General features: G+C 47.3%; 1 protein-coding gene across 8 annotated transcripts in view; it reads right to left on the bottom strand.

Annotated features, from left to right (window-relative positions):
• Nucleotides 1-14,771, bottom strand: part of GAB1 (GRB2 associated binding protein 1) — a 128,015-nt gene extending 113,244 nt beyond the window's left edge. For 2 of the 8 annotated variants that reach the window (XM_027567426.1, XM_027567427.1), the window contains exon 1: nt 6,371-6,433. Coding sequence is in view for 4 of the 8 variants with exons in the window: in XM_027567421.1 (XP_027423222.1) it covers nt 13,835-13,906 (72 nt within the window). In the remaining 4 variants the exon portion in view is untranslated. Of the gene's footprint in view, nt 1-6,370; nt 6,445-13,834 lie in introns of those variants that run through there. The other 6 variants (XM_027567424.1, XM_027567421.1, XM_027567419.1 and 3 more) reach the window with 6 other exon arrangements.
• Between the last annotated feature and the right edge of the window lie 929 nt (nt 14,772-15,700).

The raw sequence follows: 15,700 nt of genomic DNA, 5'->3' as shown, positions 1-15,700 counted from the left end.
AAACAAACAAGTGCAATCTGTGGTGATGGGTGCTGTGCTGCAGGAATGACCAAGCATGAACGGAGAACAAAACAGATACTCTGGGTCCACAGGGTCTACATGGATGACTGATGCTGGTGGGGGGTCGTTCAGGGGAGGCTCCAGGGGTAGCCTGGGAGTGGAGGCAGAGAGGGTGGGGCCAGGAATTCCTGGCGGAGAGAAGCACACAGTGCAGGTGTAGGACAGAGAGACCGATCACGAGGCCAAGTGGGGACCTGGAAGTTCAGGACAACTGAAGCGGAACGCATGAGAGAGGAAGAAGTGCCTGCAGGGCCCACGTCACAGAAAGCCCTGCCAGCCGAGAGACAGGGGGTTTGAGCCTTCCTCGCAGCAAAGGAACCCTGCAGGGCAGGCTCAAACTGGGACTATCAGATCTGGGTTTCAGAAAGGCTGTGCTGGCTGCCCTGAAGAAGACAGTTTGACACAAGGATGGGCTTCCCAGGTGGCACTAGCAGCAAAGAACCCACCTGCCAATGCAGGAGATGTAAGAGACACAGATTTGATCCCTGGGCCAGGAAGATCCCCTGGAGGAGGAGATAGCAACCTACTCCAGTATTCTTGCCTGGAGAATTCCCTAGGCAGAGGAGCCTGGAAGGTTACAGTCCGTGGGGTTGCAAAGAGCCAGACATGACTTAGTGACTAAACAACAAATATCTATATGCCAATAGATATCACTATATTAATACCTATGCATTGGTATAGATGGGCTTCCTCAGTGGCTCAGTGGTAAAGAATATACTTGCAATGCAGGAGATGCAGAAGACATGGGTTTGAATCTTGGATTGGGAAGGTCCCCTAAAGGAGAGCATGGCAACCCCTCCAGTATTCTTACCTGGAGAATTCCATGGATAGAGGAGCCTGGCAGCCCTCAGCCCATGGGGTCGCAAAGAGTCAGACATGACTGAAGTAACTCAGGAAGGATGGAGCCAGGCAGTGGACTGGCTATTGTAAAAATCCCGCAGAAAGGCCAAAAGACAGCTTAGGCAACACATAGGTCAAGAAGTCAAGAGATCTTTGGAAGATAAAACAGACAGGATTTGGTCACTGGGTGTGGAGAAGGAGAGAACAAAGAAAACCATCTGGTTTAAGCCGGAGGGGAGAGGAGGATTGCAGGGAAGGTGGCATGACTGACGTAGAGAGAAGGAACAGCAGGAGGACGAGAGGACAGATTTAGGGAGAGGATGGTGAGCACAGCTCTGCGTTGCTGTGGGGGTCGAAGCAGTTAGGGATCTACTCACCCGTCAGAGCCAGGGATGAGGAGTGAGAAATGGGCTGCAATTGTACCTCTGAATTATCAGCACATAATTCAGGGGCATTTCACTGGACTTTAAGATCCACAGATGGACTTAAAAAGGTTAGGAAACGTGCAAGAAGACAATAAGGTTTGTGTGTCAGTTTGGAAGAATTCTAGGGACACTTCTGTTCAGTTGCTAAGTTGTGTCCGACTCTCTGTGACCCCATGGACTGCAGCATGCCAGGCCTCCCTTCCATCACTGCCTCCTAGAGTTTGCTCAAACTCATGTCCATTGAGTCAGTGATGCCACCCAACCATCTCATCCTGTGTCATCCCCTTCTCCTCCCACCTTCAATCTTTCCCAGCATCAGTGTCTTTTCCAGTGAGTGGGCTCTTCACCTCAGGTGGCCAAAATACTGGAGCTTCAGCTTCAGTATCAGTCCTTCCAATGAATATTCAGGATTGATTTCCTTTAAGATTGACCTCCTTGCTGTCCAAGGGACTCTCAAGAGTCTTCTCCAGCACCACAATTCGAAAGCATCAATTTTTATGGAAACTACTATATATAAAACAGATAACCAACAAGAACCTACTGTATAGTATGTGCAATGATACTTAATATCTTGTAATAACCTATAATGGGAAATAATTTGAAAAAGTATATATACATTCAATATATATAACTGAATCACTTTGCTGGAAAGTAACAACTGTAAATCAACTATACGTCATTAAAAAAAATACTGAACCACCACCGTGGTGTGGGCACAAGTCAGGCAGGAAAAAAAAAAAAGAATTCTGTGAAAATGAAGAACATAGAGCTATTACCAAATTTTCAAAAAGGTTCATCACCTCCCAATGGATGAAGAACTATTAACAGCATGACATGAGAGAAGAGATCAGCCAGGGCTAGCTGGCACTAGAACCCTTAGGAGCACCAACACTTCCAGAAACCAGAGCCTGACATCAGGAAGGCACAGGGAAGAACATACTTTGAGAAGACAGACTGACCATCTCCAACAGTGGAGTCAAGAGTGCCATGAAAAATAAGAGTTAAGTTCAGATCGGACTTCCCTGGTGGCCCAGTGGTTGAGAATCCATCTGCCAATTCAGGGGACACGAGTTCAGTCCCTGGTCCAGGAAGATGCCACACGCCGAGGGGCAACCAAGCCCATGTGCCACAACTACTGAGCTTGCATACCGCAACTCCCGAAGCCCCGGAGCCCGTGCTCCGCAACAAGAGAAGCCACCACAATGAGAAGCCTGTGCTCCACAATGAAGAGTAGCCCCTGCTCACACAACCAGAGAAAGCCTAAGTGCAGCAACCAAGACCCAGAGCAGCCAGTAAGTAAATAAATAAAAATAAAATGTTCAGATCTAGTTCTGCTAGACTGGACAACCACGGGGGACCTTGGTGGGAATCAGTTAGATAAGAAGGGATGAAAAAGACCAGGGCTGTATTCCACTACGAGATGAGCGGCAGATAAGGAAGAGGCAGCGGTCAAGTGGACACAACCCACCTGGGAGTCCAGCTGGGAAAGGGAGGAACAGGAGGAGTCTCACCCTAGCCCTGTCTTTGAAAACCGAATCCACCTTTTACGGTCCCGGCGAAATCTCTCGACCCCTTCATAAAACCTTCCTTGAGTCCCTGAACTCACCTCCCTCGGCTGAATTCTTCTAGAGCCTGGTACCACACATCACTGACCGTAGCATGATCTGCGTTACCCAGCGCCTTCTATGTCCCCAGCAGCACGTGGACTCCTATAAGGTGGAGGCAGTGTGCTCTTGGGCCTCTCCTGAATTCCTCCCAAGGCCTTATTCTCAGCCAGCATTCCACCAAGGACTGCAGGGCCTGACCTCTGAAGTAAGAGATCTGGCCCTGCCAGAACAGCTGGTTAACTTGTATGACCTTGGACAAATCGATGAAGTCTCCCAGAGGCCAATTCCTGTAAGAGGAGGCTGAACTCTCCACTAGGGAAGAAGGAGATAAGTGTAATTGGGAAAGATACTCGATACAGCAGATTGTTTCTGTAATGCAAATCATAGAAAATAAAGCTGGATTAAAAACCACTGGACACTCAAATAACACATGACAGAAAATAGGCTAGAAAAGGTTGAGAAACATTGAACTAGATGATTTATAATTTCAGGCTTAAAATTTTGACAATCACTCGGTCATGCTATTCAAAAGACTGTGCCAGGTACCACACTGTGCATTTCAGATGCAGAGAACAAATGCCATCTTTGTCCTCTGGAAATTAATATCCTACTACAAACACCAAAGAATGATAGATGAAGCCATAATTTTCTTTGTAAATAGATCATGTGTACACGTCTTCTACTGTGTAGACTATGGTTCATTATGAAAATCATCCAGAAAAAAATATGCTAAAACTATAAATACACCAGGTATGCTTTTCCCATTTGGACTATTTCACTGCTTAAATGAAGAGAAGGAAGAAAGAACACTGTTCTATAGCATGAATTTAATTTCATGCACTTTTGTTCAGAGGTAAATGACCTAGATGCCCTGGGAAGATTACTCAAATGGCTTTGGTTTTATGTAACAGCATCACCAGCTTCCCAGGTGGCTCAGTGGCTTCCCTGGTGGCTCAGATGGTAAAGCATCTGCCTGCAACGTGGGAGACCTGGGTTCGATCCCTGGGTTGGGAAGATCCCCTGGAGAAGGAAATGGCAACCCACTCCAGTACCCTTGCCTGGAGAATCCCACGGACAGAGGAACCTGGTAGGCTACAGTCCATGGGGTCGAAAAGAGTCGGACATGACTGAGCGATTTCACTTTGTCAATGCAGAAGATACAGGACACCAGGATTCAATCCCTGGGTTGGGAAGATCCCTGATGTAGGAAATGGTCACTCATTTTCTTGCCTGGAAAATCCCACGGACAGCGGAGCCTAGTGGGCTACAATCCATGGGGTCCCGAAAGTCAGACACGACTGAGCACGCAAGCACAACAGCATCACCAGAAACAGATGAACTTCTCAAATATTCCACATTCTTACTTGCTCAGTATTTCCTTTTACCTTTCCCCAACACTTCAACCATAAATCTGAAATCGTCAGGGAGAACTTGTAAAATCCAGTCCTCGTACACAACTTTGGGGTCAATTATAACCTTGCCAGAAGTGGGTGTGTGTGTGTGTGTGTGTGTGTGTGTGTGTGTTAGTTGCTCGGTCGTGTCCTACTCTGTGCAACCCCATGGACTGTGTAGCCCACCAGGCTCCTCTCTCCATAGAATTCTCCAGGCAAGAATACTGGAGTGGGTTGCCATTCCCTTCTCCAGGGGATCTTCCTGAGCCAGTGATCAGACCTGGATCTCCTACATTGCTGGCTGATTCTTTACCATCTGAGCCACCAGAGAAGACCACTTCAAGTACTACTTCCCTAGCCTAAGAGCCTTCTTCGTCAAGGTCTAGGTAACACCAATGGAATTCAAAACATTTGAGGTAGCATTTTACCAAGTGTCTCTCCTCTAAGAGACAAAGATTAAAGCATGTCTTTCGCCCAAATCAGGCAGTCATCCCCAATCAGAAGCACTTTCATCTTGGCTACAATGACTCTGGCTTAGGCACCGATGGGAATGTGTGAGGACTGGGGTGAGAAAGCACAGCAGGTACTTAATTCTTTAACTAGGTAGTCATTTCAGGGAGGAGTCCAGCTAGTCAGAAAGTAGCCTAACTGCATTACCCAACAGTAGTAACACCCCCTCCAGTACTCTTGCCTGGAAAACCCCACGGACGGAGGAGCCTGGTAGGCTGCAGTCCATGGGGTCGCGAAGAGTCGGACACGACTGAGTGACTTCACTTTCACTTTTCACTTTCACGCATTGGAGAAGGAAATGGCAACCCACTCCAGTGTTCTTGCCTGGAGAATCCCAGGGACAGGGGAGCCTGGTGGGTTGCCGTCTATGGGGTCGCACTGAGTCGGACACGACTGAAGCGACTTAGCAGCAGCAGTAGCAGCAGTAACTAAAAAGTGCATTTTGGGAGAGAAAAACAATCTGCTGGCTGGAACACTCTGATTCCTTGTCTTGATTACCACGTAACAGGACATAAATAACGCCCCCCATTTCAGAGAAAAGGTAAAAGAACATGTGTGTAAGGATTTTGACCTGAATACTTTGTGGTGATGGTGGCGAGGCTTCTACTACAGAGGAAAAGTGGAAACAGAGGGGAAGAGAGCAAGAGGGTTGGGATTCCTGGGGAAAGAGTGCTTTCCACCACGTGCCCACTTAAAAAAGTTAGCAGATAAAGTTCTATAGAAACGGGTAACATAACTGATTAATTACGATAAACACTGAATATGAAATACTAATTACAGAATATCAAATGCAATAAAAACGACAACAAAGACAGAGTTCTCCATGCCCTGATGCTACTGCCCTGCATTCTGTATTTCACAAAAGCAAGCCTCAACTAAAATTATATTTACCTGCTTATTTATATAACAGCTAAATATCTCCAGGCAATAAAGACAAATATTCAATTTAACCAAGCAACAAGAAAGTCAGTTACAAACCCTTATTATTAATTAATATCCCCCCCCCCCCCGCTTCCAACCAGATGATGAAAGTAAAATGCAATTTTAATGTTTTCTTTTTCCATATGTGATATTCTTAAAGAACTATGTATAAACCTTTTCCAAAAAATTTAAACGACATGAGTCAAGACAAAGGAAAATAAAAAGGGAAAAGAAAAACAATGAAGCAGGATAGTTAAAGCAAAGTTTAGTATTTTTCTTCCTTAAAAAAAAATGACTAAAGAGTTTTACATTGAAGAGAAATGTTTGGACTGTCGGTATATTGTTTTTAATTCATGGAACAATGTAGCCATTTGTTTTTTTCCTTTTAGGACATTGTTTTGTTTTGAACACATAGGGAATTACCTAGGCCAAGTATGAATTCAAAGAAAAAAGCTGGGAGAAAAAAAAACTACCACCAAACGAAAAACTCGTGGTAAATTTGGCATTCTTTCCAGTGTATAAAAATAAAACTCAGTTTGGAAATATGATTAAAATCTCCGAAACACACAGAAAGAATAGTTAAAGAGTAGGAAAAAAAAAATGTAAGATCACTCACATTTCCCCTCCTAGAAGCTCTATTTCTTTGCAATTCACATCTTCACGTGCAGTTTGCATATAGTAGCTCTGCTAAAAACAACCACATGGAAAATTTTTGTACCAGATAACACTGCAGGACAGGGCTTGGCAGCTACAAGTTGTAATCAGAATGCTTCAAGGGCTAATGTAACGCAGATAACGACCAAGCATGCATTTCGGTGTGCAGAGTCTTAACTTTTTTTTTTTTTAATAGCAGGCTGTGGGAGGGTCAAAGCTATTGGGTTCTACTTTATATGCGTTCAGCAATGAGAATTTTTCAGTAAGGGAGCATTTTGCTTCCATGAATAAAAGAATTGCTTAAAATATACAAGATTCTTTTCCAGTTAATGCATTCTTGTAGGAGGTGAGGTGCTCACACAGACAAGCCTAGAATGGGAGAAAGTTTTCCAGTTCCTAAAATGCCTTTCCCCAGTAACTCCACAGGCCTGCATCTTCATCTCCACTGCATTAGGGCTCCCCCAGCGTTGGCAAATGAAGAGGCTACTTATTTAAGGATCGCGGAAACCCATGATATAATGAGCCACTTTTCCCCAAGAGTAATCTAAAGAAGAAAAGAATGCTGATTTTATTTATGCCTGTTGCCTAAGAGGGGGAGCAGAAAGAGACTTGGGTCTCGATAAGTTTCCTGTACATTCAAGAGGCACTGAAGCCTTGTGACTTCAATCTAAGTTCAAGTGGCAGATTCAGATGGAGCTCTCACTTGGGGGAAGTGAGCCACCATATTAATGCAAGGAATGTGAAATGGGAGAAACCCTTCCATCCACAGTCAGGAGGGGGGTTCGTGTGATCCAATGGGGTTATTCTCTTTTCCTCCAACGCTGGCTGGCACTCACACAGCTGAGCTAAGATGGCTTCCAAAGTCCAAAATAAGACGCTAGCCCAAGGCAGCCTGGGCCCTCCCGCGGGAACCCTGAGGCAAATGAATCAAAGGCTCTTTTATTCTCCCTCCCACCAGAACATGCTCCCTCTCTGTTGTAAACGAAATGCTTGCCAGCATGAATTATTTAGTTCCAAACAGACATAAAGAAATCTTAAATAACACATGTCCCTCGGAATTTTAATAAGTTCAGGTGACGGACAAGTGGAGCTCTTGGGTTTGTTTCTCGCCTCGGATAGAAAATTCACTGGTGGTCAGGAGCCCATCAGCAGCATGAGGTCACGGCAGAAACTGAAACTTCTCACACTGCAAGTTACAGCTGACGTCCAAACTCCACGCATGAAACGGAGATGCTCCGTCCTCCTCGCTGGGATGTCTGCACTCCAAACTAAGTCCCTGTTCTTCCTGTCAAGCCAGGCTTCCCTTCTGATTTTGCTACTTCTGTCAGCAGTACCTGGATTCTTCCAAGAATAGAGCCTGAAATTCACTTATGAGGTCTTCCCTGACTGGCTCCACCTCCCTCCCCTTCTAGTCTGAACTCTTAAGCAGTTACTGCCTGTATCAACCACTTGACAATTCATCCTATATGGCCTTATAAACATAGCTCCTGTAAAACGACTGAAAGGAACATGCATTTACAGCTTGTCTTCACAAAGATTAGAAACTTCTTACGGGAAGGGATTAGGCCTTTCCCTCTGCTGGCTACCACACAAGGCAGATTTACAAAAGCTCCAGAGATACCTCTTTATTAATTCACTCAACAGACACTTGGTGAGCCTCCACTCTGAACAGACACAGCACCCACCTCAGGTACTCGGCAGCCTTGGGCTCAGTTTAAGCCTTCATTCCATTAAGGGAAGGGCTGGAGGGTCCCCAAAGAATTCTGCTTCTGCAGTTCCAATATATATACCATTTAAGGTGAACAAGAAATTAAGATTTATTTCCCCCCAAAAGGAGGCCTATTGAGAAGCTCCGCATCTGCCCCTCCCTCCCAAGGAAACATCTGAGAAAAGGAACATTAGATGCTAAGAGAATTTAGAATGAAAGATGTGTTGCCCACTCCTTCCCCATTTTACAGATAAGGAAACTGAGAATCAGAAGTTCACACGAGGATCCAAAGATCTTGTGAATAGTGGCAAAACTCTGGCGAATTCTGGGTCCTGACACTCAGTCAAGGGTTCCTTTTACCATAGCACAATTTACCCAAAACCTTTCAAAAATAAAGTATTAATCCACCTGTAAAGGTGTCCCTTCTCGTGTGTTAGTCTCTATAAGAAAACAGAGAGTCCTAGCACTTACTCTTAGACATCCTCAACCTGAAAATCATCAGGACTTTATCTATATACTTTTTATGTCCTCTCCAAAATATGGAAATTTTCTTAGTCTTAAAACCGCTTTGTCATTTTATTTCTTTCATATTCTTTAAGCAGACCTGTTGTGGCAAATCACACTGAAATAACCAAGTCTCCTGTCAACCAGATTATCCAAGCATAATTCTTGCCACATTATTGTATCTGTTCAAAGATGATCAATTAAAAAAAATTAAAAACAGAATTCTAAAACTACCCTCCACATGGATACACCTTCCTAAGAGTAATTTTGAATCCCAAGAGACAACAGTCAGATTTAGGGAACTGGCAACTCTTATCACTAATCCCAGGCACAACAAAGAATTAACTATCATTAACTTTCATAAGGCTTCCCTGCTGGCTCAGCAGTGAAGAATCTGTCTGCCAGTGCAGGAGACTCAGGTTTGATCCCTGGGTCAGGAAGATCCCCTGGAAAAGGAAATGGCAACCCACTCCAATATTCTTGTCTAGAGAATCCCATGGACAGAGGAGCCTGGTGGGCTAGGTCCATGGGGTCACGAAGAGTCGGACACGACTGAGAGACTAAACAACAGCAACTTTCATAAAGACTTAATGTAATTGATAGTTGATGATCTTTGCTACTAGAAATAAATTTCCTGCATTACCGGAAAAGGTAAAAAGAAAACATTCAAAATCTGAATGTTCACTAACGTGAGGATTGCAGGAAAAAATTTCCTTCAAAAGAGCCATAATGCTCCTTCAGTCACTGTAAGCAAAGACTTCAGAATCGGTTGACTGCTACTGGGGATTGCCAAAAAAGGGCAGGAAGAGCTTTCAGACATCACGGTCCTCTTTTTTGTGGTGACACTCCTGAGCAGGGACCTTAGCTCAGCTCCTCGGTTGTCCCTGAACAAGGAGATGCTGCTATTTTGCCTTCTCCATGCCTCTCTCTTCCATGTAAGATGGCAGGTGCCCACCCAGAGGAAGATGCTATTTCTGTTTCTAAGCCCCTTCCCAGAACCACATGTCCAGACAGAAACCATCCTACAAACTGACAGCTGAAGAGCGGACTCCAAGCTGGGTATAGATTACACACCCAAGAACCAGCTGAGGTCCTGCTTCCCAGCTGGCTGGCCTCTAGCAGCCCACCTCACCCTGGCCCAGATGCAGGCTCTCTTACTGAGAGCGCACATCAGCCTAAGGTGGACAGCTGGGCTGTGGAGGAGCCCAAACTTGGTGTCCAGGCTTGAGGCGGGCCATAGGGAAGCTCCCCCTGCAGAGACAGGGGGATGGCCAGCTGGCTTGAAGCAGTCCTTTGTTTTCAAGACTTACCTTTTATCTCAGCAACAATTTGAACTGCTGATGAAAATTCATCATTAGTTCAAATGGTTGATGTGTCTTTAAACAACTCTTTAAAAATCTGAGTGCCGCTGTTGAGTGTATACTATCAAGATTTTACTTGGTTTCTATAACCTTGGTGACATTGATCTGTATGTGATTCTATGCAGGTCCCTAGCAGAGGAAGAAAACAGCTGTTTAATATATAACACAGGACAAAAACAGCAACACAGCAGCAGCTAAACTAACAGAAAGCAGAAAAATCTTCACTTCCATTCTATATTTAAAAAATATAGAGGATGAAGCACATACAAGAGGTTCCTACCCTTTTGCAAATATAGAATGAAAAAGAGAGACAAAAAGGCTGGAGAGGGATTCCTGGATGGCGCAGTGGACAAGAATCCACCTATCAGTGTAGGAGACACAGGTTCAATCCCTCATCCAGGAAGATCCCAAATACCACAGAACAACTAAGCCCGGGCACCACAACTATTGAGCCTGTGCTCTGGAGCCTGAGTCTCAACTACCGAGCAGATGTGCTGCAACCACTGAAGCCTGCACCCCTAGAGCCCATGATCTGCAATAAGAGAAGCCATCACAGTAAGAAGCCCCCGCACCACAACTGGGGAGTTGCCCCAACACTCTTCAAGAAGAGAAAGCCCTTGCAGCAACAAAGACCCAGCACAGCCAAAAATAAACAAACCAATAAAATTATTTTAAACATAGAGCTGGAGAATCTGCTCACTAGTCTTTTTCTTCCTATCTTTTATGCCACTGTCACACTCTTTAGGAAATTTAAGAAAAACTTCCATAGCAGGTGAACATACTAGTATGCAAAAACAATGCTGCTAATAAAAAAAAAAAAGCAAACATAAAATGGAGTTGTAAGTAGAATGCATTGGGGCCATAACTTGAGATGACTTTGGAGATAAAACTAAAACAATATTTTGCCACTTAAAAGCCCTGATGGACTCTCTTAATCAATGCTTGAACTACTCTTATAAATATTGGAAAACAGTGAGACAACTATCAAAGTCCTCTGGGCCAAGTGTTCCCCCCCAAAATCAATGCCCAAACTCCCTGAAGTCTCGTTTAGCGATTATGGTACCAGGAAGTCAAGATATCTTATCACAGAGAATTTGTTCATTCACAACCATTATCAAGCAACATTTTGCCTATTGGGTGGTCAACAATGTTTCCTTTCATCCAGAAAATAAAGATTTTACATGAAAACCAAACCCAGCAGAGGAGATGCATGTGTATATATATATATATATATATATATATATATATGCCTATATCTTTGAGGGGTAAAGGTGTATTAGCCAAAACTATCTATACGGAATATCAAGCCAAACAGCAATCATCTGGAAATGTCAAAATCTTCTGGGCAATCAACTTGACAGTGCAAATATAAGACAAGCCTCAATTTAGCCGATAAGACGCCAGTAACTCTCTTGGACCCCTCAATTTTGGCAGCCACCCTCTCCACAGTCTCCCTGGGCTGTATCCATGGACTGATTAGTATGGAAAGAAAACCCTAGTGCCCTGCCTCTCTCAGCTGTTAGGTATATTCTGCCCTCAGTCGACAACAATTGAGGAAGCCCACTGTTCCTCTGAAGTATCCTATGATTTCAGTCTACATGTGCTTGCTCCTGAAAACATCTATGAAATGGCCACAGGGCTCAACTTGGGCACACAATTAGAAAGCATGTGGGGTTGCTAGCTTCCTTTTCTTTCTTTTAAATTAATTAATTTATTTTAATGGAGGCTAATTACTTTACAATATTGTGGTGGGTTTTGCCATACATTGACATGAATCTGGCTTCCTTTTCTACATACGTTTGTCTTGAGCTTCCTTTTCTACATATGCTTGTCCTGTATTTCTTCAGCACTGCACCTCTGATCCACAGTCCACTCTTCCTTGCATGTTATATCCACAGACTCACAGAAAGTCATAACCTGAAAGGTCCTATCCACACGACCGAGCCTGAGCACCACTTAAACTTGATAAGAGGCATTAACCTTTTAAAGCCCAAGCAGGCAGACAGATCTGGGTTCAAATCCTGCTTCTGGTACACTCTGGTTCCGTAGATTGTGTTCTCATTTGTTAAAACAGATAATAACTGCCTCATAAAACTGTTGTAATGATCAGATGAAATATTAAAATTCTTAAATTGAGAATTTCTATTTTCTTGGTCCCAGTTAAGATGTAATTGTTGGGGCTGGCTTTTTTTGTAGTACATTAAATTGCAAGCCCAAGAGACAAGGGTTTTTTCCTACTGGGTTTTTTTGTTTTTTAATTTTATGGTCCCTAGTGTGGCACCTTTTGAGAGAGCCATAGACCAAACATGTGAAAGAATGCATTAAATCTCTATTACCACTACCTATTCCAGCTAATGTAGTGTTCTTTAGTTTCCTCAAGAATCAATCATTTCCTAAACTGTACCTTCTCAAAACAAATACATCAAACCACACCCTCTCCCCACATATATCCAACACATACACACAGAACTCCCAGCTGAAAAACACACTGCCTCTCGCCCCAAATTTTAGAATAAAGTTACCATATTTACCAGAATACTTGGGCAAACTGTGATAGATGGAGAGAGGGGATTTGGAAGAATTTTAAATATCTCTGAAGAACATCCTTTAGGATTTGTGGCATCAAATCCTTAAAGGAGAACTACTTGCCTATAGCAAATTCTGGCAGCAAGTAAACTCACTGGTGAGTTGTGGGCGAAGTTAAATATTGCACTTCACTCCGTTCTATGCAAGCAAACAGTGAGTAACAGGGTTACCTCGAGCTCTCGCATTGGGTGTAGACATCCCTCCACAAGAAACAGGGTCCATTATTACTCTCCCCGTTGGCAAATTTATATTTAAGGGGGCACATATTGTGCTTTTGAGACATACTTTACTAGACAAATATTTGCTCCATAAGCCAGGGCAACGGTGTCATTTCTTTTCTTTGCAGGGGGCAGCGACAGAAGAATCAGTAAGGGAGAAGGGGCTAAGATCCCAGACTCCCCCCAAGGACACAGACTTCCGCTGCAGTAACGTTGGTTCTTTCAAGGAATATTTCCCCTAACGGCTAAAACGGCTTAACACATAATCAGCATCTTGTATCAATTACACAAATACCACGAAGCAACTCTGGTGGCCTGGGAAAGGACCATTAACACACAGAACTCCTAACTGGCCTCGTCTGTCCCCTCCCACGGGGTTTGACAGCGTGTCCAAGGCGCCCGAACACCAGCATCAGGCTCCCTCCAGCGCCCTCCTCTCGCAGCAAACTGCCAAGGCTCTCGGGCCAAACTCCAACGTCCCTCGATTCAAAACCGAGAAAGTGTGAACCCCGCTAAGCAAACGGTAGGGCGCGTAATAACTTTTTTTTTTTCTTTTCCGTGGAGCGGATTGGAGATGCTCGGCTCTAACGCCAACTTCCCAGGTCTTCCGTCCGCTTTCCGCAACCATCCCGTGGGGAAGGCGGGAGGGAGGGCGGACCAAAGAGAGGGCTGATGAGTTTTAATACCTCCGTGGTTTTCCCAGTGCGGGAAATTTACTACACAGCAGCCCCTGAGAATTCGGTGCAGGTCTAACGAAAGGAGAATGCTCTCCCCCTCGCCCCTGCTAAAAGGAACAATAAAAACACGCAGCAGGCGCTCAGCTGTCCATACCAGGCCTTCCTAAGGGCCGATGGAGAAAGAAATTTCTCCAGTGTGCAATCTGGAGAAAGGAAGATGCCTGGCCAAGCGGAGGCCCGGGCATGAGTGTCCAGCCTGGGTCCCCAGCCTGCCGGGGAAGGGGCCTACAGGGAAGGGATGGGGACTAAAGAGAAGGAGCAGTCGGCACGCGAGCCGCCCGGGGAGGGTAACGGCGGCCGAGCTCTACTTACATAACGCTTCAACTTTTTCTCCGGGGGGGACTTGCGGAGCCATCCCGAGCAGACCACTTCGCCGCCGCTCATGGTGCGCGCCTTTCGGGCTCTGGGCCCGGCGCGCTCCCGACACCTTCGACGCCGGACGGCCGTGCAGCTGCTGGGACCTCGCTCTCCCGCGGCGCACCCCAGGCGGACGGGGCGGGCCGGCTCCGCGGCGCTCTGGCTCTTGGCGTTCGAGTTTCTTCCCCGCAGGCAGGTCCGCGGACGTGAGTAGAAGCGGGCACAGCCGCCGAGGCCGACACCTCGGGGCAGGGGCCGCGGCCGGGCCGAAGATGCCCAGGCCTCCCTTCAGTGCACCCGCCCGGCCGCCGCCTCTGCGCTCGGGCTCCACGGGACTCTGCCCCGGCGCGGAGCCCGAGCCTCGGCCCCCTGCGCTCCGCCCCCTCGGGACGGGACCTCCCAGAGCGCACTCCGAGACAGACACGACGCTGCACGCGCGCACACAGTCTCACACGCTCATACACACACAATGCCCCCGCGCAGTGCCCACTCCGACTGGCCAGCTGTAGGTTTCGCTGCGCTTGGCGCTATCCCCTCCTTCCTCCTTCTGGAGGGAGGGTGGGTCACTTCCCCGAGGCGCCCGGACCGCGGCGAGGAAAGGGAAAGCCGCGAGGGTCCCGTGGTCAGCGGGCGCAGGGCTGGTCCCGGGCCACGGAGGGAGCCGCCGGCTCGGCGTCGCTGGGCAGAGTGCAGGTCCCGCCGAAGGGTGGGTCCGCGCTGGCAGCCGCCGCGGGAGAGAGAAAGCAGAGGGCGGCAGAAGAACGAGGCGCTAGGCTGCTCGGCTGCGGGGACCAAGCCCACCGTCCCGTCCCCTAGCGCTGCTCCTGCGCCGCCTCCCCCACCCCAGGGCGCGCGGCAGGTTCTGGGCGGCCCGGCCCCCGGCCCCGATCCCTCCCTCTCCCGGCCTCCCGGCTCCCTCTTCCTCTCTTTCCTCCTCCCCTTCCCACGTTCGGGCCGGCTCCGGTTTCTGCCCAGACTTTCTCTGAAACTCCGCCGGAGCGCTTCCAGCCAAAACAACAAGGGCCAGGGAGGAGGAGACGCGCGGAGGGAGGGAGCAAGCGAGGGAGGGCGCGGGAGTCCGAGAGGCACCCTGGGATCTGTAGTTCGGGACGCTGGAGAGGGGTCCTCGGCGCCCCCGGCGGCCGTGGATCCCGGAGCCCCCAGCGGGATGGTCGCCAAGGAAGGCGGCGAAGCCTCGCCGAGGGTAACGCCGCGCCATCTCGGGTTCCCGGGCGACCGAGGAACATTCGAAGGTTCAAGTCTGTGGATTGCCATCTTGGCTCAGCCGAGTGTCAGCTCGGAGTTTGTACTGTGCAGGAGATCGGGAGTTGGGGGCGGGGAAGAGGGGGGGCGGGTACTTGACAGCGTGGAAAGCGAAACAGCCTGGAGGAAGACCGCGCGACCTGGAGAGTCTGCGATCCCGGGGTTTCTGCCCGCAAGACTGAAGGGCAGAGACCAGGAGGGCGAGGTCGCTGGAAGCGCGCCAAGGCGACCAGCCTGCAGGGGAGGTCAGAAGGAGACCCTCCCGGACTGGTGTGTGCTGGTCCCCGGAGCAGCCTTGCCTGAGTGGTGGGAGCGCTTAGTGGACCCAAAGGATTCAGTTGAATCTATCTCTGGGGCATTTTGAAGCCTTACACTCCCTCCATTTGTTGCCAGTTTCTTCCACTTGCCTTGGCTTTTATTTAAAATCAACCCTTGGGGTGTTGGACCAGAATAGGGAAACCATGTCCTAATTCTATTTGTTTTCTTGTGTGTGTTTTACAATGACTGTGATACCTGGTCCTGAGATTAACACGATCCTATAAGAGAAATATCTTTTCC

Source organism: Bos indicus x Bos taurus, chromosome 17, assembly GCF_003369695.1.
Source record: "Bos indicus x Bos taurus breed Angus x Brahman F1 hybrid chromosome 17, Bos_hybrid_MaternalHap_v2.0, whole genome shotgun sequence".
Lineage (NCBI taxonomy): Eukaryota > Metazoa > Chordata > Mammalia > Artiodactyla > Bovidae > Bos > Bos indicus x Bos taurus.
Note: the sequence above shows the minus strand (reverse complement) of the source record. Positions and strands in the feature narration are given on the sequence as shown.